The 24,038-nt window shown below is 37.2% G+C and overlaps 1 protein-coding gene across 1 annotated transcript; it reads right to left on the bottom strand.

Annotated features, from left to right (window-relative positions):
- Positions 1-168: 168 nt before the first annotated feature.
- LOC121388939 (uncharacterized protein F13E9.13, mitochondrial-like) lies at positions 169-24,012 on the bottom strand. Its single transcript, XM_041520486.1, has 6 exons — positions 23,926-24,012; positions 13,519-13,601; positions 10,719-10,905; positions 9,900-10,050; positions 9,305-9,432; positions 169-1,749 (listed from the first exon to the last, which is right to left on the bottom strand). Exons 1-6 carry the CDS (start codon positions 23,999-24,001, stop codon positions 1,529-1,531), a joined length of 846 nt encoding a protein of 281 aa, XP_041376420.1. The 5' UTR covers positions 24,002-24,012; the 3' UTR covers positions 169-1,528.
- Between the last annotated feature and the right edge of the window lie 26 nt (positions 24,013-24,038).

The raw sequence follows: 24,038 nt of genomic DNA, 5'->3' as shown, positions 1-24,038 counted from the left end.
ATCATATATTGACAATGAATACAGTGACTGCGGAATAAATCTACTTAAATAGTTTGTTATGTTTAATGACACAACTAGAGTACATTGATTTATTAATCATCCGCTATTGGATGTCAAACATTTAGTAATTCTGACATAGTCTCAGAGAGGAAATCTGCTACATTTTTCCATTAGTAGCAAGGGATCTTTTATATGCACCATCCCAGTCAGGATAGCACATACCGTGGCCTTTGATATACCAGTGGTGCACTGGCTAGAGCATGAAATAGCCCAATGGGCCCACCGACAGGTATCGATTATTGACCGACCGTGCATTAGGCGAGCGTTTTACCACTGGCCACATCCCACCCTACCTGTATCTAAAGACCACACAGTTTACTTTTTATCCTGCTACATATGTCAATAAACATAGTTTAAAATGGATGAAAACAAATTCCTAAACATTGCTATTTTGTTCTTCACATGCTAGGAAACTGCATTTTAGGTTATCTAAAAACTTAAATTGAACAGGAGCATCTGTCCCACACATAGTTTGAGCTCTGTTTTACTTCAAATATCATTCTTACAGTCTTGAATTGTTACATAAATTATAACTTTATTTGTAAGTTTTTACTATCATTGTCAGAACCTGTGTCTATAATATACTTACACCTCATAAAAATAGAACATTTAAATGTTTTCGAAACATTTTGTTCTTCTTTTTATGTCTAGCCTATTTGAAATTAGTGACAAAAAAACACTTAAAATTTTAGCTTGCAAGAAATCTAGACAATAATGTGTTTTTATGACTATGGCAGCCTTCAAACACTACCAACACATCAAAGGAGTGTTAACCATAAGGTATTTCCTATAGAGCTATATAATATTGCACAGTTGTATTATATGTAAAATTGTGACATTGCATAATGGCAGTTACAATGGTGATATTGCATAACAGTTTGCAAAATTGTGATTCTGCATAGCGACATGTAAAATTGTGATACGGCATAGCAACATGTAAAATTGTGATACTGCATAGCCGCATATGAAATTTTTACAACGCTTTTGTTACACAGTATTTACACCACATGTATTTTCAGTAGTGCTGGGCGGTATTGAAATTTCAGGTTCAGTATCGGTATCAGTATCAGTATTTTTGGCATGATTTACCGTAGTATCAGTACAGTATTTGTTATTTACACGATACTGATAGTGATACATTTATCAAGCGTATTTTTGGTATACTCAGCTTTAAATGCAGGCTCGAGTTAAGGCTCACCCACTAAATTCACTTAAAATAACATAAAATTCCATACACAAGACCCTCATATCTTTCTTCTTTTGAGCCATTTTGCATTCATCAGATATATTGTTAGTGCTTTACTAAATGACGGTAAAAAAAATTCAATACAGAAATTTCTGGATTTTGAGATTTACTCAGTATAGTAACTCTGTATTGACATGATACCGATACTGAATGGCATATACGGTATACCGCCCAGGTCTAATTTCCAGCCACATGTCTACTTGGTGTTACACATCTGTCAACTCAGATGATCAGAGTAGACTCGGTGATCTTGTTGGCTCGAACGTCTTTCACTTGCTCCATGAATCGAGAAATACGCTCCCTGTCAAGGTCGTTGTACCACTTTCCTTCTTTCTTCAGGTGAGAGCCGACGATGAGTGCGTGTGCGCTCTTGTACTGGACAACATTTGCTGTCGTTATTCCCGATCCGACTAGAATGGGGATGTTTACACTGTTGACGACACCTGTTAACAAAGAAATACACAATGAGTTCAGAGCACAAGTTGATACAGTAAAGTACATTTATAAAGAACATGCTTAGAACGAACTACTGCATAGAACAAACTAGACCGGCCTCAGTGGCGTCGTAGTTAGGCCATCGGTCTACAGGCTGGTAGGTACTGGGTTCAGATCCCAGTCAAGGCATGCGATTTTTAATCCAGATACCGACTCCAAACCCTGAGTGAGTGCTCCACAAGGCTCAATGGGTAGGTGTAAACCACTTGCACTGACCAGTGATCCATAACTGGTTCAACGAAGTCCATGGATTGTGCTATCCTGCCTGTGGGAAGTGCAAATAAAAGATCCCTTGCTGCCTGTCATAAAAGAGTAGCCTATGTGGCGACAGCGGGTTTCCTTTTTAAAACAAAACAGTGTCAGAATGACCATATGTTTGACATCCAATAGCTGATGATAAAATAAAAAATCAATGTGCTCTAGTGGCGTCGTTAAATAAAACAAACTTTACTCTTTACTCTTTTAGAACAAACTAATTATCATGGTCCCTTCCTGTTCATTATAAGAATACAGTAAAGTACTCTTATAACGAACTGCAAGGGACCAGACACACTGGTTCGTTATAGCAGTAGTTCGTTAAACACATTTGTGCAAGTTAGCCATTTTCATTCAGGAAGTCGGCCATTTTGGATTTTTAAAATTTAAACACAAGGACTAGTGGATTTTTTTTTTTCCCCATTTATCATCACCAATATCAGTGCAGTTGTTTTGGATGCATTGCCGTTAATGCTACTGACAGATAACATACAAATAAGATAAAACCGTATCATCAGTTTGTTGTATACACACTAATTTACACTGAAATTCACAATTTTAACAAACAAATTGGTTAATTTTAACAGTTAATTCGCTATACATATTTTTTTCTATACATTACAATTTATTAATACCATATAGGGGGGAAAAAATGGGACTTTATAATCAGTTCGTTCTAACCGGTAGTTTTTTGTAAGCGTGTTCGTTCTAAAAGTACTTTACTGTACTTTACTGTACTTTACTGTATTATCTTAAAACTCTTAGGTATACAAGTTGAGAGCTGTTTTATATCATAAATATCTGTGCTCCATATACCATACAGATTTACAAGTCATTCCGAACATGTAAAATGCAGAAACCTTTTCTCCTTTATTGAACACTTAAACTGACTTCTAGCCTAGGTCAGGTCAAGTTAAGAAGAAATGAAGAAAATTTTAATAATTTTCTCTTTTATTGAAAACATAACCTGACCTCTGGGGAATGTGCCAAAGGTTAAAGGTCAGGACAAAGTGAAAAGAAATAACATTTACTAGTTGTATATAAACATTTATAACCCATATGGGCTCAAATAGGCAATAGGGGTAATTTCTTTTTCAACTCTTCACAGTGTGCAGATTGATTGGCTGGCTTAGAAATCATGATGTTTGGTTGGTTTCTTGCTAGGACTGGAACTTCACTTTCATTCATATAATGTTTCCGTTCAGGAGTCATATTACATTATACGATCTACAAAGATTTTCAGAAAAATGTTGACTCATTTGTTTCATAAACATAAAATGGTATATTTTCATAAGCAGCATAGAAAAAATTATTATTTTCTAATGCAATCACAGTCGTATTATTTTGTACAGTAAATATTTGGCTGTAAAAAGAATGCCGTTATGCCATGATATCACTTACATTATGTCAAGTAATGCACGTAAAATTATATTATTACATAATGGTTGATGGCTTTGTTGTAGACTGCAGAGGAATTTTACCGTTAAAAACCAGTTAAAAGTGACAATGGGTAATAAAGAGAATAACCAACTCACTACAAGGACTTACGAATGATCGGTTCCTTGTGAATGAATGTTGGTAAACCCAAGTCGTTGGAGAGGGTTTTACAACATTCATTCACTCGGGACAGATAATTCGTAATTCCTTGTAGCTCGTTATTTATTTTCTAAGTACTTAAGTGAGTGTTTACATGGATGAAATCTGTATGTTTATGTGATAAGTCAGGGGCTTGATTCACTAAACTCTTGCAACTTTGCGATCTCGCAGTGCAATGCTAAAAGACTTACAAAGACGATGCTTTCTGTCTAGCAGAGCCTAAGAGATATTTGTGAATTCGCCCCCAGGCCTATTTCAACAATGTCATGAATGTAAACTAAGCAAAAATCATCTTGATTTTGTAACAGAATTACACTTTTTAAACATGCAACTAGTGAATGAATGAATGAATGAATGAATGTTTAATGACACCCCAGCACGAAAAATACATCGGCTATCGGGTGTCAAACTATGGTAATGCAAACAAAGTTAAGATCAACATCAATATAAAAATTCAAGATTTAAATATAAACACAGTATAAAGAACTGTGCAAAAATAAAAATATCACAGATAGATACTGACTTTTACTCAAAATTTAAATTTTGTGGTGTATTGGCCATTTTCAAAGAGAATGTTACACCCCTGCACCACGGTGAAGTTACAGCACACACAGGGTGCAACTAGTGAAATATACCATATATTAGCCGACTCTGAATAAGCCAACCCTATAGTTTGCCCCTCAATATCTGGTACAAAAAGGTTGGAATAGTGTATAAGCCAACTTGACTTTTATGTAGTTGAAATGGACAAAAATATAGATATATCCAACACCACTAGAGCACATTGATTAATTAATCATCAGCTATTGGATGTCAAGCATTTGGTAATTTCGACTGGTAGTCAACAGAGGAAACCTGTTACATTTTTCTTAATGCAGCAAGGGATCTTTTATATGCACATTCCCACATACAGAAAAGCACATACCACGGCCTTTGTACAGTTGTGGTGCACTTGTTGGAGCGAGAAAAAACCAAATCAGTTGAACGGATTCACTGAGGTGGTTCGATCCTGCGACGTAAACACCTCAGGCGAGCACTCAACCGACTGAGCTAGATCCCGCCCCCAATGGAGATAATGTCAGTCTCATGTAACAGTCAATCATTGGAATTTGTTTTTGTGAACCAATCAAAGTACAATGAACAAAAACTAACTTTGCTGTGTTGTTTTATTACTATATTTTTTCAACTGAATTGATTGCATTGACATTGCTAGCTGATAAATGTAGTTTCACTTTTATACGGAGGTGTAAATACTATTTAACACCCACAACAGATAATTGCAATGATGAACACTACCTCTTCTGGTTTTTTTTTGAGTGGTGATATCTCTTATAAAAGATAGTTTCTAATCATTTATTAGGAATTGCAGAATCAACAATGACGGTAAGTTAAAATCAGTTCTGACCAATTAAATCTGCAAATGAGGACAAAATATCAGTGGTCATAAAAATAATTAATGACCGTTCCGATCATGTGACACAATTGGCACCAAATAATAATAATACTTGGCGACACAATAAAAATAAAATGAAATTGATTTTCTTTCTCAAATAAAATATATGAATGAATGAATGGATTAATGAAGGAAGGAAGGAAGGAAGGAAGGAAGGAAGGAAAAGGAAGGAAAGAAGGAAGGAAGGAAGGAAGGAAGGAAGGAAGGAAGGAAGGAAGGAAGGATAACGACACCTCAATATAAAAATCCAACAGTTAAAGTAAAACACATTGTAAAGAACTGTAAAAAATTTAAATACAAATATCACAGATAGGTAAAATTAAAATTTTAAATAAAATTCAGTATCACGAAGAAATTGCAACAAAAGTTTGGGATGGAATTAAAATGATTCCATCACATTTCTTCTAACAAAATATATCTTTTCTAGTTTCTGTCAGATGTGGCACCAGAGTAAACTGAGGTGGAGGATCCTTCTTCAAAATAAATGAATAAGTCATGTATGTATGACCGATGCGGGCACGACACAAGACTATTTCATCCTCCCTGTACTGCCTATAGGAGGACTGCCACTCTCCCAAGACTGGCTTGACAGCATGAAGCTTGTTCACAACCTCACCATTCCAATCATCAAGTGAAGTATTAAACAAACAAATGGACAATGGCATAAGACTTAATAGAGGCTGTTAAAAATACTGGTTAAATAATACAACAGTAAGGTTTTGAAGTCTAGAACGACCGACAAGTTTTCATTAGTATCATATTTCCGTACACGCCAATATTTTGTTGTATTTTCTTAGACATATTATTTTGTTGATTATGTGTATTGGCCAATCCCTAGCTCTTCTCATAATGGTATTTACAGGAGTTGGCTATTATAATATGGTGATATACAGAAGTGCACACTACTGACAGCAGACACAGAGAGGTGGTAGAAGGTAGAAGGAGTTGTGACAGAAGATTTGAGAAAATAGAAAAGGAAAGATAAGCATATAAGTTTTGACTTGTTTGACAATTTAGTTAACTGCAGTTTGTGTATATGTTGCTTTATTATCCATATGGTTCAACATAACCGAGTTAATAATAATCATATGAAGCACACGTGTAATAACAAGTGTAATGACGTAATTTTGGGAAGCGACATCATAACATGATGTTGCTTCTCTAGTCCTAGCTCAGACTGTACATTTGAAATATGACGTCATTTCGTCGTCTCATTCTAGTTGTGGCTGAAACATTTTGAGTTGGGTCTTGTTATTCATAAAGAAAACAACAATAATAATATGGATAATAAAGAAATTATTACACTCGCGTGTGAGTTGTACTGATTTTACGAAACTCGTGTCAGGATTCATGTATTACTCTCACTTTCACACACCGGCCTCGGTGGCGTCGTGGCAGGCCATCGGTCTACAGGCTGGTAGGTACTGGGTTCGGATCCCAGTCGAGGCATGGGATTTTTAATCCAGATACCGACTCCAAACCCTGAGTGAGTGCTCCGCAAGGCTCAATGGGTAGGTGTAAACCACTTGCACCGACCAGTGATCCATAACTGGTTCAACAAAGGCATGGTTTGTGCTATCCTGCCTGTGGGAAGTGCAAATAAAAGATCCCTTGCTGCTAATCGGAAGAGTAGCCCATGTAGTGGAGACAGTGGGTTTCCTCTCAAAAATCTGTGTGGTCCTTAACCATATGTCTGACGCCATATAACCGTAAATAAAATGTGTTGAGTGCGTCATTAAATAAAACATTTCTTTCTTTCTCACTTTCACAATACAATACTCCTGACACTCGTTTCGTAAAATCAGTACGACACACAAGCTCGTATAATAATCTCTATACACATACATGAGCACAACTGTGCAACTCTGTCACTTCAGTCTAAGGGTGTAAACCACTCCCTGTTTAAATAAACCACTCCCTGTTTAAATAAACCCCACTTGTGGCTGGTCATTTTTCTTTTTACGACCTTAGTAATTTTAACTGTTTATTGAATCCACTCCACAATGATAAAAACATCCTTGTGTTCCTTTTAATGAACTGAATATTGTATTTTCAGATTTAGTCAGTTTGTGTATCTAAGAACAAATCCAAATTTCCTTGCCTACTTTTTATACGTTGAAATACAATTAGTTTTGTTATTTTAATGCTATATCAATTTTCCCTTACCCCACCCTCCTAAGAATTCTGAGGAGTGTGACTGTTCATTCACCTAAGTTTTTAAAAAATGATAGTAGTACATACTCGCTTTCTACTATTCTGGCGATGTTGATGGTGCTGCCAGAAATAAGATTTTTAGTGACAACATGGGCGGGATTTAGCTCAGTTGATTGAATGCTTGCATCGCAGGATTGAACAACCTTGGTGGATTCAATCAACTGACTGGGGTTTTTCTTGTCCCAACCAGTGCACCACAACTGGTCAAAGGCTGTGGTATGTGCTTTCCTGTTTGTGGGAAAGTGCATATAAAAGATCCCTTACTGCATTAGGAAAATGTAGCGGGTTTCCTCAGAATTACCAAAGGTTTGGCATCCAATAGTCAACAATTAATTAATCAATGTGCTCTAGTGCCGTTGTTAAATAAACCAAACTTTGATTAACATTTTAGTGACAACACAGATACCGTAAGACTAATCCTACCAGAATTGTAAAGATAGGTCTCCTAGGTGCAATGCCCCAAAACATTTCATTTAAACACCCCAAATTAAAAATATTACAGAATGTAATAACTTTTCTTCTTTTAAAAAAAAAAAAATTATTGTCCCAGATCATATAGCAGTGTCGCGGTTTGGAGCCTTGAATCAGTGCTTTACATATATATCCTTGTTCTAAACAACAAAAAACCTTTAAAAAATAACAAAATTAACAGAAACTGATTCAGACTCAAGTTCAACACATGCATTTGCATATATGGAGTCAGGATATACAAGCAGAACACGTTGACTTACACGAACGTACAGGTTAAAATAAATTATTGAGACATGGCCATGAAAATTACAAACCGGCAGATGTACTTGGACAGTGATCTATAATACTTAGACAATAACTAATGAGCTACAAGGAATTACTAATTATCTGTCCCGAGCGAGGGTTTTACAACATTCATTCATGAGGAACAGATAATTAGTAACTCCTCGTAGCGAGTTGGTTATTCTCTTTATTACACAATGTCAATTTTAAATTATTTTTAATTTTAAAAAATTTCTGCAGTTTACAACAATGCCATCACATTCCATTATACAAAATAATACAGCTGTGATTAGACATATAATCTTATGCGCATTACTTGACAAAATGTAAGTGATGTCATGGCATAACAACATTCTTTTTTACAGCCAAATGTTTACGATACAAAATAAAACAGCTGTGGTTACATTAGAAAATAATTATTTTTCTATGTTACTAAAGCCGCTACTTATAGGCCAGGAGAATTAGCATATAACCTGGAAAAAAATAGCAGAAAGCTGAATTTTTTAGTAGAGCTCCAGAAAGTCATACCTGTACCAACATCACAAAGTTCTGCAAATTCTACCCTGTGGCATTTTTTAAAATTCAAGATGGGGAAATGTCTATAACTGCACAACCATAGGCTTCAGAACAATAATTTCAATGTGTAAATCCATGTTTGGAGTGTGCTGAATTCAAGGGGTGCAAATATGTTTCAATTCCATCTGAAATAATTCAAGATGGCTACCAACATAGCTAATAATCAGCTCAAAAAACAGGCAGTTCTTTACTTTAGAGCTATAATAATACATAATTCACAATTCAGCTTTCTACTTATTTTTTCCGGGTGCTTGTTATATTTTGGCTAATGCTCCTGGCCTATTATGAAAATATATCATTACATATTTATGAAACAAACGAGTAAAAAATGTTCTGAAAATCTTTGTAGATCATATAGCGTATGTGTAATCTGACTCATGAATGAAAACATTATATGAATGAAAGTGAAGCTCCAGCTGTGGCAACCAACCAACCAAACATTATTATTTTTAAACCAACCAATCAGTGGCTGTAGAATTAATCTATACACTGTACAGATATAAAAAAAATATTACCCATATATTTGATCACATATATGGGTAATAAAAAAATAAAAATTATGATCCGCGATTTAAACAAGAACAGAGAAAATAGCGAAGAAGAGGGAAAGAATCAGAAGGAAGAAGATTTAGAAGGAAAAGGATTTAATAAATTACTTTTAAGTTCGTCAGTACTGGCTGGTTCTCCAGTGGCGCCCCCTGTGAGGATAACTCCGTCGCTCATAAAGAACTCAGCTGCTTTCGCTGTATCAGCAATATTGACATCTTGTGTTATGGCATGTGCACTGAAAATAAATATTCCAATATTAACCTTTCGTTTGTGTAATACAGTGGATATCTACCAGTGAGTACATGTTTTGGGAATAATATAATGGTATTACATTGTGAACCACAGTACAACTTACACGCATCACTAGACAATCCCATTTTGGTGTCTTACAATGTCACTACTAAATATTAGGAAACCTGCTGCTGCCACACAGACTACTCTTACCAATAAAACAGCAAGATATCTTTTATATGCACTTTCTAAATACCATGGCCTTGGTTGTACCAGTTATGAAGCAATGATGGGAATAATATATATATATAAATAATCCATAAAGAACAACCGATCCTGTGACCCATCGTATCTCAGACGATTTATCTACCACTGAGCCACATTCTGCCCCTCCCATGCCCCACCCATGCCCCACCCACATCCCACCCATACCCCACCCATGCCCCCACCTAGTATGAGAAGTAAACAAACCTGTGTTTTTTCTTGATGTCCGTGAAGACGAGAATATCGTCAGCTTCGATGTGTTTGCGGTATCGCATCAACTCGCCTGCACACGCATTCATCAACCCCTCATCGGCTACGTGGGAAAACACAAACCCCTCAGCACGAATAAACTGAAGATCTGTAAAACACTCACATGTACACTTTCTATTCTACAGCTCTGTTATATAGAACTCTCATTACACATAACGTATTACATATAACTAAAAATCTTGTTACATATAACTTGTGTAATATTACAGAAACCTCTCATCAGGCAAGCATACATGCATGCCTGGATGAGTGGGTGAATGGATGGGTGTGTGGCTAGATAGATGGGTGGTTGGGTATTTGGGTGGGTAGCTAGCTGGACGGACGGACGGATGAACTGATGGATGGACAGATGGATGGATGGGCGAGGGTATACATATATGGATGGATGAACAAGTAGATGGATGGACAGACAGACGGATAGATGGGGATGGATGGATGAATGGATGGATGGATGGATGGATGGTTGGATGAGCGAGTGGATGGATGAATGGATGGATGGACAGACGGACGGACGGACAGGTGAGTGGATGGGTGAGTGGATGGATGGATGGATGGATGGATGGATGGATGGATGGATGGATGGATGGATGGATGGATGGATGGATGGATGGATGGATGGATGGATGGATGGATGGATGGATGAGTGGGTGGGTGGGTGGATGGATGGATGGATGGATGGATGGATGGATGGATGGATGGATGGACGGATGGACAGACGGATGGACAGATGAGATGATAGTTTTAAAACAAAATTACCAGCTGCCTTGGCGACAGCCATCGATTGGTGGTTAGCTCCAGCTAACATCTGGATTCCGACAGGGCCTGGGTAGAAAACTTTCCTCACTTCGGCACATACCACAGACATTGTCGACGTTATCTCCGGGCCCACCTGGCTTGTGTGTAGGTAGGGAATGTCATGCATGTTTTCTATCATTACAGCATCCTGTAACAATAATAATAGCAACAATTATAGTAATAGTTATAGTAATAGTAATGATGATGATGATGATGATGATGATGATGATGATGATGATGATAAATGACAATGGTAATAGAAATAACAATCACAATGATAATGATAGCTATTAATCATAGTACTAATATAATGATGATTTTTATCAATGATGATGGATACACAAAAATTGTTCAACCAAAATTTTGCATTATTAAAATCAGATTTGACTGCTGTAGTTCATCGTATGAGCTTCACTTAACACCCATCAATACAAGTGGGGTTTCTCATTCTCAGCGGTTATTAAACATTCATTCATTTATTCATTGAAACAATGAGAAAAACACTAAAGGAAAGAAAGGAATGTCTGTGTATCAACACCTTAGCTCAGTTTAAAGCATGGCTATTTGGTGTTTAACATGTGGTTATTTTAACACTTGGTCTACATTACAGGTATCCCCAAACAATAACGTCAGATATGTTATAGTAACATCATATATGTAACTATAGTATTTGTATTAGGGGTTTCTGTTTGGGGGTATCCTGTGGTCTACATAGTGAGAGGGTGAGGTAAGTGACGAGGGGAGAGAGGAGAGAGGGTGGGGTAAGTGAAGAGGGAAGTGGAATTTGAAAGGGTGAGGTAAGTGAAGAAAGATGGGGAAAGGGAGAGCTATGTTAAGAAGGAAGGGGAGAGTGATAGAAGAAGTGAAATAAGGGAAGGGAGTGAGAGAGGGTGAGGTAAGTGAAAAGGGAAGGGAGTGAGAGGTTGAGGTAAGTGAAAAGGAAAGGGAGTGAGAGGTTGAGGTAAGTGAAAAGGAAAGGGAGTGAGAGGGTCAGGTAAGTGAAAAGGGAAGCTAGTGAAAGAGGGTGAGGTAAGTGAAAAGGGAAGCTAGTGAGAGAGGGTGAGGTAAGTGAAAAGGGAAGGGAGTGAGAGGTTTCGGTAACTGAAAAGGGAAGCTAGTGAGAGAGGGTGAGGTAAGTGAAAAGGAAAGGGAGTGAGAGGTTGAGGCAAGTGAAAAGGAAAGGGAGTGAGAGGTTGAGGCAAGTGAAAAGGAAAGGGAGTGAGAGGTTGAGGTAAGTGAAAAGGAAAGGGAGTGAGAGGGTCAGGTAAGTGAAAAGGGAAGCTAGTGAGAGAGGGTGAGGTAAGTGAAAAGGAAAGGGAGTGAGAGGTTGAGGTAAGTGAAATGGGAAGAGAGAGAGAAAGTTTGGGGTAAGTGAAAAGGGAGGCAACCAAAGATGGAAATGTAGTGAGACAGTGGGGTAAGTGAAGAGGGAAGGGGAGAGAGGGTGAGGGGAGAGGAGAGGTAAGAGAGGGTAAGGTTAAAGATTTGAGGTAAGTGAAGATGAAAGAGGAAAAAGGAACGGGAAGAGATAGATGCACAATAGATATCTCTAAAACATTTAAGGTAACAATCATTGAAACAAATAGTCTTTAAAGACTAGTCTGATTAAAAATCTATAAAGACTAAGCCAACAGTCAAAGTGGTAGGTCATTTGAAATGGCAGGGAGGTAACTCTGGGAATGTTATATAAAAATAGTGGTTACCCCAGGTTCATGAACATTAACAATAGTACTCAAACCCGCCTCGATAGTGCAGTGGTTAAGCCATCAGACTACAGGCTGATAGGTACTGGGTTCGCAGACCGGTACTGGCTCCAACCCAGAGCGAGTTCTTAAGGGCTCAATGGGTAGGTGTAATGCCACTACATCCTTTTCTCTCTCACTAACCAACTAACCCACTGTCCTGGACAGACAGCCCAGATAGCTGAGATGTGCCTAGGACAGCATGCTTGAACCTTAATTGGATATAAGCACGAAAATAAGTTGAAATGAAATATAGTACTAAAATTTTGCTACAGATATTTGAAAAAACATATTTAGGAAAATATATGTCAAAGTAAACAAACTGCATTTATTTATCAATATTTATCAATTTATTATATATCTAACTATAGTCATCCATTACTGTGGGGAGCGAGACGTAGCCCAGTGGTAAAGCGCTTGCTTGATGTGTGGTCGGTTAGGGATCGATCCCCGTCAGTGGGCTATTTCACTCCAGCCAGTGCACTACGACTGGTACATCAAAGGCCTTGGTATGTGCTATCCTGTCTATGGGATGGTGCATATAAAAGATCCCTTGCTGCTAATCGAAAAGAGTAGCCCATGAAGTGGTGACAGCGGGTTTCCTCTCTCAATATCTGCGTGGTCCTTAACCATATGTCTGACGCCATATAACTGTAAATAAAATGTGTTGAGTGCGTCGTTAAATAAAACATTTCCTTCCTTCCATTACTGTGGTGATGTATAGAACATTTAAACCACATATTCTCACTGATCACACGTTACATAAATTTAACATGTGCACAAAGTATTGCAAGTCGTATGTGAGAATCCCACCTTCACCTCTTTACACATTGAGACCGAGCAATAAGTGGCAAGGTAAATACATATCAACTTTTGACAAACATTAACCACAGAGGTAGATGATCAGACACCCTGACAGAAAACATGGAACACATCACAAGAGTCAAAAACTGAAACATGTGTCAAACAGACATGAAAACCATTGTGAAAATACAAATCTGTGAGCACTGTGAACATACCACACCAGCATCTTTGTAAATCTTCGCTTCATTACTGGCTATGTTGATAATCTCTTTTACAGAACAGTGGTGTCGTGGAGTTCCTGAAATCAGCAAATACTCCATTAAACATGGCTAATCTAACAATACTTACAAACAGAAACATTATTTCGGTAACGTACTGTAGGCAATGTAATTAACTTGGAGGGAATGTGGAGAGGAGACAGGAAGGTCAATATTTAATAATATATTTATGTGATTGGAAAAAATAACCCACCTTTGTAACTTCCAGGGTACATAAACACTTGTGTAACCCAAATGATCTAAATCTATAACATTGAATAGTGTGTCTGATATGGTGCCCCATATATTAAACACTAAATGAACAAAACAAAAAAAGACAAAAAACTAAAAAATTAAAAACAAAAACACAATTTATTTAAATGTTTTTGCCTTTAACAGTTGCATTGGTGTAACATAAAAAATTATTGGACGAGTTGGTGCTTACAAAACCAATGACTTCATCAGAATTAAATATGATATCACAATTTGGCAAACGTACAAAATGACGAGACGTACTTTAAAGAGTTTGCATTTGGCCTTTTAAAACATATACAGAACTTCACATACCCCGGTACGTTGATTTTTGCTTCCTATTTATTGCACGAGTTTATTTTGCACAAGAATATATACCACAAGACCGCATAGCAGTCAAGTGGTATGTTCTTTCACAAAATAAATGAGTGCAATAAACAGGAAGCGAAAACCATGTATGTGAAGTTCTGTATTTATTACATACCTTCTTTTATGTTTTACAAAAACGGTTTTTAATTTAACGTCATAACAACACTTTGTTAAATCTATGATCAAAACTCCTTTCATGGATTTACTTAACGTTAAGAATCATACTCTGCGGCAGCCTTGTGTAATGTTTCAAATACGATGTGATGTAATTTGTAAATCATATATGACGTCAATAAATAAAAGGCGCCAATTTCAGTAAAAATTAAAACGGAATTCCCCATTTAAAAGTTCCGATCCAGATTGCACATACGTGTAATACAAAATAAATTTATTACATGGTTTAAAAATGTCTTTATCACTATAGTAAGATTGAATAGGTATGTAATAAAATTCCTTACACATTTTTTGAACAGAATAAATAAAACTTAGGTTTTTTTATTGTCTGTACACATAAATAAAATACAACATTATAGCAATACTCAGAAAAGTATGTAAAGTAGTTTACATCATTTCTCTATTTCTTTAACATTGCATGGATATCGAGGATTAAAGGAATTTAAAGCAGAAAACATTTGGTGTAATAAATAGAATAACAAACTCAATACCAGTTATCATCAAATTTAATTCTCTCATGAAATAATTTTCATTTGTGACTTGCTAAAGCTCATGATAAGTGAAAATGATTTCACTTGTGACATAAATTTGATAATAACTGGTACATGTAGCTCATGTATTATCCTCTATGTACTGTGGTGAACACTCAAAGCAATAACAAATAGAACACTGCACCACAATCAGATTCATATTTAGACATTAATTAACACTGTTACGCATTGGTACAGCTGCTGGATAGCCAAAACAGAATCACTCAGTGGGTATGGGACATTTATGTCATTCTTTCATTAGAAAACTGTTCAAGCACGTCTGTTGTGGGCACAACCTATGATTCAGTGACTGGTTTTCTGCTTATAAAAACAAGGTAATGTTTCAATTACCTCTCCTCCACTCTACATAGGGTTGTTTCTTTGTTTATACTTATTTTAATGCTTATATCCAATTAAGGTTCAAACACACTGTCCTGGGAACACACCTCAGCTATTTGGGCTTTCTGCTCAGGACAGTGGATTAGTGGCTAGTTGTTAATGCTATAGGATAATTCCACTCTTATGTTTGTTTTAGTGTAGTTCTAAAAGGGGCCCTAATAGTAAGAACTTTATTTATTTTGGTTAACCTGCTTCCAGAATGACTTTACTTTATAAATAAATGATTGAGTTTAGATTATTTTGTTGACTTGTTTTGTTTTTTAATCAGTTATTACACAAACTTGGGTTCCTCTAATAGAATGGTGTAAGGTTTTGGATTCATAAATTACACCTATATATATACTCATTGAGTTGTTAAAACTTGCTCTGGGTTGGAGTCGGCAACGGAAAACGAACCCAGTACCTACCAATATTAAGACTGGGGTCTTAACCACAACACGGGGCGCGACGTAGCCCAGTGGTAAAGCATTTGCTTGCTGTGCGGTTGGTATAGGATCGATCCCCATCGGTGGACCGATAAGGCTATTTCTCATTCCAGCCAGTGCTCCACAATTGGTGTAACAAAGGCCATGGTATGTACTATCCTGTCTGTGGGATGGTGCATATAAAAAATCCCTTGCTGCTAATCCAAAAGGGTAGCCCATGAAGTGGCGACAGCAGGTTACCTTTCTCAATATCTGTATGGTTCAAAACCATAAGTCTGATGCCATATAACAGTAAATAAAATGTGTTGAGTGTGTCATTAAATAAAATATTTCCTTCCTTCCTTCTTTAACCACAAGACAAACAAGGACAGTTCTATACAAGTTATTAAAAGACCTAACTGACACCTATCAACATCAGAAGTTGAGCGATTAAAGCAGACACTCAGCTTGGACTCTTAATAATGACAACCAGTGGTCAGCTAGCAAGCCAGACTAATTACTGTAGCACTCAGCCTTATTTCTCAATGTCCCCTGCTGCTACACATACTACCAGGCTTTTCACATACCTCAAGACTTCAGTGTAGACAAACCATCTTATTTCCACAAATATAAAAAGGTAAGTTGGTAGTCACCTAATTTGACAGAAATATCTGTGCAGACTTAACCAAAAATTAGTGGTTCAGTTTGTTATTATATCAGTAGGTTTGTACAATATTTATTCTGTCAAAACAAAATGGGACTGGTCAACAGCTTAGCCTATATCAAGATCTCTCCCTACATTTTACAAGTGCATACATATTAAAATACAACAGACCTACATAGACTTGGACAAAGAGGAATAAAAAGAAAAGGGGTAGAGAAACGGAGTGGGGGGGGGGGGGGGGGTTGGGGCGCTATAGTCAGTAGAAAACTGCAGAACTTTTACACTGGATTGGGTAATATCTAGCATAAAATTAATGTGTTAAAGTTAATAATTGTGTAACTTTAGAAGCCTTTTCTGAATGGAAACAGTTCCAGGAAAGACTTCCAAACGTTCCAGCATGTATGCTAATATACATGTACTATCACAAACCCTAACCCTAAACCTAAACTTAAGCATGAATGAACTGAATGCTGGAACGTTCAGAAGTCTTGCCCAGTTGGTTCCATCCACATTTGTGTGAATAGAAATATAATTATGGTAATCTTAAATGAATAAATGTTTAGTGAGAAAACACAGCATGAAAATACATTAGCTGCTGGGCGCAACAAGCCACTATTTACATGTGTACACCTCAGTGTGTTCACATATATTACTTATTTCAGATCAACTTAAAGTAACTTAAGATACTAAATTGTCTCCCCTTGACCATGACTGCCTCTTTCTATATGCAATAAAATGACCTGCTCTTTCCTTAACCTTTTCCTCAGAACTTCTGCTGGTTGTAAAAACTATTTCCAATTACTGTTTTAGTTTAGTGTTTTCTACTAACGAAACATAAATAAATATTTAGAAACTCACACCAATACAAGCATAATAGTATACTTTTAACTGTTTTCAGAAACATTAACTTGAATGATGGCACAATAACAAAATGCACCAACTTTTACTCTAAATTTAAATATTTTTCCTGCACAGGTTTCTAGGTGTTTCCCGAATTGCATATAAATCAAAGATGCCACCATTTGATTCAAATTAATTGAAATTTCATCTGCGAGGGCAATGGGAGAGAATAATTAATATTATCTCATCTTCGGCAAGCCTCATCCCAGGTCGAAATTTCCACCACCTCAGGTGTATTATTTTTATGGAGTCTTATATCTTCACAGTTAGTCAGTGGTTCCGTTCCCTCACCCCCCCCCCCCCCCCCACACACACACACACTCACCCCCTTCCAACACCTATAAACGTGTGGCAACCATGAGCTGGCAGTCAGTGATCACAAATTTGTGACAAACAGATTTATATAATAATTGTTTGTAACCTTTTGTGAAGTTATCAATTTATAACAAGTCACAAATTGTATAAAATTGCACAGCATAGTGAAGCAATTATATATAGAATTTGTCACTGTTAGATATCAATAAATTCACCAAAAAATAACAAACAATTCTTATAATTACAAACACCACCACTTCTTTAGTTAAAAATACACATAAATTATTTTCTAATTCCCTTTTACAGTTTTACATCATGGCTTCCCATTTGACAAACACCACCACTTCTTTAGTTAAAACTACACATAAATTATTTTCTAATTCCCTTTTATAGTTTTACATCATGGCTTCCCATTTGACATATTTATGTCATTTTCTGAGGTTTATTCAAAGGGACAGACCCTAGTTTCAACCCGTAAACATGGACACTAAGTTTGGTTAATTTACAAACCTGCAACAAATTTGGATACAACAGAGTGAAACAAGAGTCTGTGATGTTGAAATACCCTTAAAAATAGAAAAAAACGCGACTCCATAAATCTTTACTTCTCAGACGCACATGTGTTTTTAAAAATATTAAAAAAATGCATTTTGTGGTATTAGAAACACCAGGATGGCCAGAAACACTTCGGTTGTACGGAAATGGATATTGTAAACAATAAAATATAAGCAATGTTTGATTTCAGTGATCATAAACGGCTCTAATAGTGAAAAATATGCCTGAGTGTTTAAAAACTAGGGTCTGTCCCTTTAAGGATAACATTACATTTTTAGAGACCAATCAGAACAGAGTAAATTGTATAACAGCAGAAAACGTGTAATTATAATGATTTACATAAATAGGCTTCAGAATGTACAGAATTTTCAGAGCTTTAGTCAGAGATAAAATTGAATGCAGGTATTTGTTTGTGTTGTTTTTATAACATTTATTTTGTATCACCAAACATTTGTTTTATGAAACCCAGGAGCATGACAAATCAGTCCTCAAATATTAAGCATGGGAAAAAAACATAACTTTTCAAAATATTTGGTATTAGAGGGACGGTGCGATTTGAATGAATGAATGAATGAATGAATGTTTAACGACACCCCAGCACGAAAAATACATCGGCTATTGGGTGTCAAACTATGGTAATGCAAATAAATAAAGTGATGATCAACGTCAACATAAAAATTCAAGGTTTAAACAAAAACAGTGTAAAGAACTGTGCATAAATACAAATACAAATATCACAGAATTTTACGGACACCGAATTTTACTCTAAACTTCAATTTGTGCTGTATTGGCCATTCTCAAAGAGAATTTTACACCCCTGCACCACGGTGAGGTTACAGCACGCGCAGGGGCGGTGCGATTTGTTCAAATGAGCAGCACATTTTGCACTCCACAAATTTAATTTAGGGGCATGCAGCAGAGGTTGCTTAAAAATCTTAATTAATTAACTATAAAGGATTATAGTAAATTTTTATATTATTAATCATGTCGGATATATATATATTCAAAATACCACACATGTAACTGACATCATCAGTATCAGAGCAATGGATTATTTTCAGCTGAACCGTGGAACGAGCCATTTAAACATAATCCCCAACCATACACACACAATCTTTGTAATATCATCACTTTTCACAGATCTTGTCAAGTTAATGTTGAAATAGCTCGACTAACTCCTGGGCTGGCACCACTAAATGTAACTGTCCTACCACAAACATTATCGTCTCCCAAGTTAGGTTTGACTGGCAGTTGGCCAAGTACTTCTATTGAATATATTGTATGTCAGGTACTACTAGGGTGGGGTAGTTGGGGGTAGTTGACCAAGTACTCATAATGAATACACTGTATGTCAGGTACTACTGGGGGTGGGGTAGTTGAGGGTAGTTGAGGGTAGTTGGCCAAGTACTCATAATGAATACACTGTATATCAGGTACTACTGGGGGTGGGGTAGTTGAGGGTAGTTGGCCAAGTACTCATAATGAATACACTATGTCAGGTACTACTGGGGTGGGGTAGTTGGCCAAGTACTCGTACTACTGGGGTGGGGTAGATGGCAAAGTACTCATAATGAATACACTGTATGTCAGGTACTACTGGGGTGGGGTAGTTGGCAAAGTACTCATAATGAATACACTGTATGTCAGGTACTACTGGGGTGGGGTAGATGGCAAAGTACTCATAATGAATACACTGTATGTCAGGTACTACTGGGGGTGGGGTAGTTGGCCAAGTACTCATAATGAATACACTATGTCAGGTACTACTGGGGTGGGGTAGTTGGTAAAGTACTCATAATGAATACACTGTATGTCAGGTACTACTGGGGTGGGGTAGTTGAGGGTAGTTGGTCAAGTACTCATAATGAATACACTGTATGTCAGGTACTACTGGGGGTGGGGTAATTGAGGGTAGTTGGTCAAGTACTCATAATGAATACACTGTATGTCAGGTACTACTGGGGGTGGGGTAGTTGACCAAGTACTCATAATGAATACACTGTATGTCAGGTACTACTGGGGTGGGGTAGTTGAGGGTAGTTGGCCAAGTACTCATAATGAATACACTGTATGTCAGGTACTATTGGGGGTGGGGTAGTTGACCAAGTACTCATAATGAATACACTGTATGTCAGATACTACTGGGGCTGGGGTAGTTGACCAAGTACTCATAATGAATACACTGTATGTCAGGTACTACTGGGGTGGGGTAGTTGAGGGTAGTTGGCCAAGTACTCATAATGAATACACTGTATGTCAGGTACTATTGGGGCTGGGGTAGTTGAGGGTAGTTGGCCAAGTACTCATAATGAATACACTGTATGTCAGGTACTATTGGGGGTGGGGTAGTTGACCAAGTACTCATAATGAATACACTGTATGTCAGGTACTACTGGGGTGGGGTAGATGGCCAAGTACTCATAATGAATACACTGTATGTCAGGTACTACTGGGGTGGGGTAGTTGACAAAGCACTCATAATGAATACACTGTATGTCAGGTACTACTGGGGTGGGGTAGTTGGTCAAGTACTCATAATGAATACACTGTATGTCAGGTACTACTGGGGTGGGGTAGTTGGTCAAGTCCTCATAATGAATACACTGTATATCAGGTACTACTGGGGGTGGGGTAGTTGAGGGTAGCTGGTCAAGTACTCATAATGAATACACTGTATGTCAGGTACTACTGGGGCTGGGGTAGTTGACCAAGTACTCATAATGAATACACTGTATGTCAGGTACTACTGGGGTGGGGTAGTTGAGGGTAGTTGGCCAAGTACTCATAATGAATACACTGTATGTCAGGTACTATTGGGGCTGGGGTAGTTGAGGGTAGTTGGCCAAGTACTCATAATGAATACACTGTATGTCAGGTACTATTGGGGGTGGGGTAGTTGACCAAGTACTCATAATGAATACACTGTATGTCAGGTACTACTGGGATGGGGTAGATGGCCAAGTACTCATAATGAAAACACTGTATGTCAGGTACTACTGGGGTGGGGTAGTTGACAAAGCACTCATAATGAATACACTGTATGTCAGGTACTACTGGGGTGGGGTAGTTGGTCAAGTACTCATAATGAATACACTGTATGTCAGGTACTACTGGGGTGGGGTAGTTGGTCAAGTCCTCATAATGAATACACTGTATATCAGGTACTACTGGGGGTGGGGTAGTTGAGGGTAGCTGGTCAAGTACTCATAATGAATACACTGTATGTCAGGTACAACTGGGGTGGGGTAGTTGACCAAGTACTCATAATGAATACACTGTATGTCAGGTACTACTGGGGTGGGGTAGTTGAGGGTAGTTGGCCAAGTACTCATAATGAATACACTGTATGTCAGGTACTATTGGGGCTGGGGTAGTTGGGGGTAGTTGGCCAAGTACTCATAATGAATACACTGTATATCAGGTATTATTGGGGGTGGGGTAGTTGACCAAGTACTCATAATGAATACACTGTATGTCAGGTACTACTGGGGCTGGGGTAGTTGACCAAGTACTCATAATGAATACACTGTATGTCAGGTACTACTGTGGCTGGGGTAGTTGAGGGTAGTTGGCCAAGTACTCATAATGAATACACTGTACATCAGGTACTACTGGGGGTGGGGTAGTTGAGGGTAGTTGACCAAGTACTCATAATGAATACACTGTATGTCAGGTACTACTGTGGCTGGGGTAGTTGAGGGTAGTTGGCCAAGTACTCATAATGAATACACTGTATGTCAGGTACTACTGGGGGTGGGGTAACTGAGGGTAGTTGGTCAAGTACTCATAATGAATACACTGTATATCAGGTACTACTGGGGGTGGGGTAGTTGAGGGTAGTTGGTCAAGTACTCATAATGAATACACTGTATATCAGGTACTACTGGGGGTGGGGTACTTGAGGGTAGTTGGTCAAGTACTCATAATGAATACACTGTATGTCAGGTACTACTGGGGGTGGGGTAGTTGAGGGTAGTTGGTCAAGTACTCATAATGAACACACTGTATGTCAGGTACTACTGGGGGTGGGGTAGTTGAGGGTAGTTGGTCAAGTACTCATAATGAACACACTGTATGTCAGGTACTACTGGGGGTGGGGTAGTTGAGGGTAGTTGGTAAAGTACTCATAATGAATACACTGTATGTCAGGTACTACTGGGGGTGGGGTAGTTGAGGGTAGTTGGCCAAGTACTCAAAATGAATACACTGTATGTCAGGTACTACTGGGGGTGGGGTAGTTGAGGGTAGTTGGCCAAGTACTCAAAATGAATACACTGTATATCAGGTACTACTGGGGGTGGGGTAGTTGAGTGTAGTTGGCAAAGTACTCAAAATGAATACACTGTATATCAGGTACATTCCTTCTCCATTACCTCACTATCACAAAAAAACACTTTATTAAACAGTCTGTCTACTTCACCAAAAAATTATTTATTGCCTAGTCTAAAGTGGAAATAAAAAATAAAATAAAAATCGGCATAAAAAATAATAAGCACCAATAATTAGTTGCCCAGTTGCCATGCACAAAGTACATAAATATCTGTATTGATCTCAAGCTAAATCACACTTCATATACCAGCACGTAAATTTACATATCTAATACATGTGATTCACTAGGTTTATTTCATATGCAATCAGTTTCTAAATTATATGGCTTTGTAAAAAGATCTAACATGCTAACTAACACAAATGATCAATTTCTGTGATGCTAGTACACCACACTCCTTGAAAAAGCACCCAGCACTATAGTTTTTCAATGACCAGTCTTTTAAATATAGTAAGCCTGCATGGAAACAAACTCGACAAATAAGAACACACTTCAGCTTTGCAAGTCTAAACCTGCATATTATACAGCATGAACGCAGATACTGATAAAACACAAGTTTCAAAAAAGAAACAAAAATCTTTATTCAGATAGCTCTGTCCATCTTGCAAACAAAAAAACATTCATCTTTAATTTTAAAAATAATTAGTTAAAAACCAGTCAAACAATATGTAGACAAGCACTGTTGTTTATTTGACCTCTGACCTATATTAATAGATATGCAAGTAATGTTGACTATATTTGCATATAATATGAAGCACGTGTCCAATCAACTCTATAGACAAGCCGGCTGTTCTTATCTACAACCCAAAAACTTTGGATGCAGTTCATATTTGGAATGTTGGAAATATAAGCCTCTAAGCTTATTGTATTTTTGTAAACAAAAATTGTTAAAAATATTTGTGATATCAAGTGGTATCTTTCATCTACATTTGTTGGAATTTAAGATTATAAACAACCCAGGTATGTGAAATTTGATATTACTTCAATTTGCACTTTTTAAAATATTTGTATTATTTTTAATATTTAACCAACATTTTTGTCAGCATTAATCAGTCATTATTAAATATAATTTTGTTACTGAATTAAGCATTTTTGTTTCCGCTGATGCAACTGATGCATTTATGTATTAACTGGCTTGACTCAGTTGAGGTAGGCCACTGAATAAATGATTTATTACGTCTATTAAGTATTATTATTCAATTAATTTTGCGATCTATTTTATACCTCCTGCATCATCTATAAAAGTAGCGTATAGTATAGGAATGTTGTATTGACCTAGATAATAACAACCTGGGTTCGATCATTTGACGTGACCAGACATGTTTTTTAGCAAAGGTATTGATTGGTATGTCAATTGACAGTGGTGAAATAGCCCATCGAGAGTAACAAACGAGCACTTGCTAATTATCATCATGCATAAATCTTTTTTAGATGTTATTTTTAAACGGATTGAGTGTTATCTAATAACTCGCGCACCTGGGAGTGCTTTTAGATGAACCATTCCAATGACAGCGATTGACTTTTGCTTAAAAATACCGACAAACTTCTCCATGCACGAGGCCATTTTGGTACACGTGACGTCGTCAAGT

Source organism: Gigantopelta aegis, chromosome 14 (assembly GCF_016097555.1).
Source record: "Gigantopelta aegis isolate Gae_Host chromosome 14, Gae_host_genome, whole genome shotgun sequence".
Classification (NCBI taxonomy): domain Eukaryota; kingdom Metazoa; phylum Mollusca; class Gastropoda; order Neomphalida; family Peltospiridae; genus Gigantopelta; species Gigantopelta aegis.
Note: the sequence above shows the minus strand (reverse complement) of the source record. Positions and strands in the feature narration are given on the sequence as shown.

Excerpts from the sequence above, each read along its gene's own strand:
- LOC121388939 (XM_041520486.1), bottom strand. The coding sequence starts at position 24,001 with ATGGAGAAGTTTGTCGGTATTTTTAAGCAAAAGTCAATCGCTGTCATT. Across the intron at positions 13,602-23,925 it reads TCATCTAAAAGCACTCCCAG|GAACTCCACGACACCACTGT; the intron begins GTGCGCGAGTTA and ends TGCTGATTTCAG. Across the intron at positions 1,750-9,304 it reads CAGTACTGACGAACTTAAAA|GTGTCGTCAACAGTGTAAAC; the intron begins GTAATTTATTAA and ends CTTTGTTAACAG.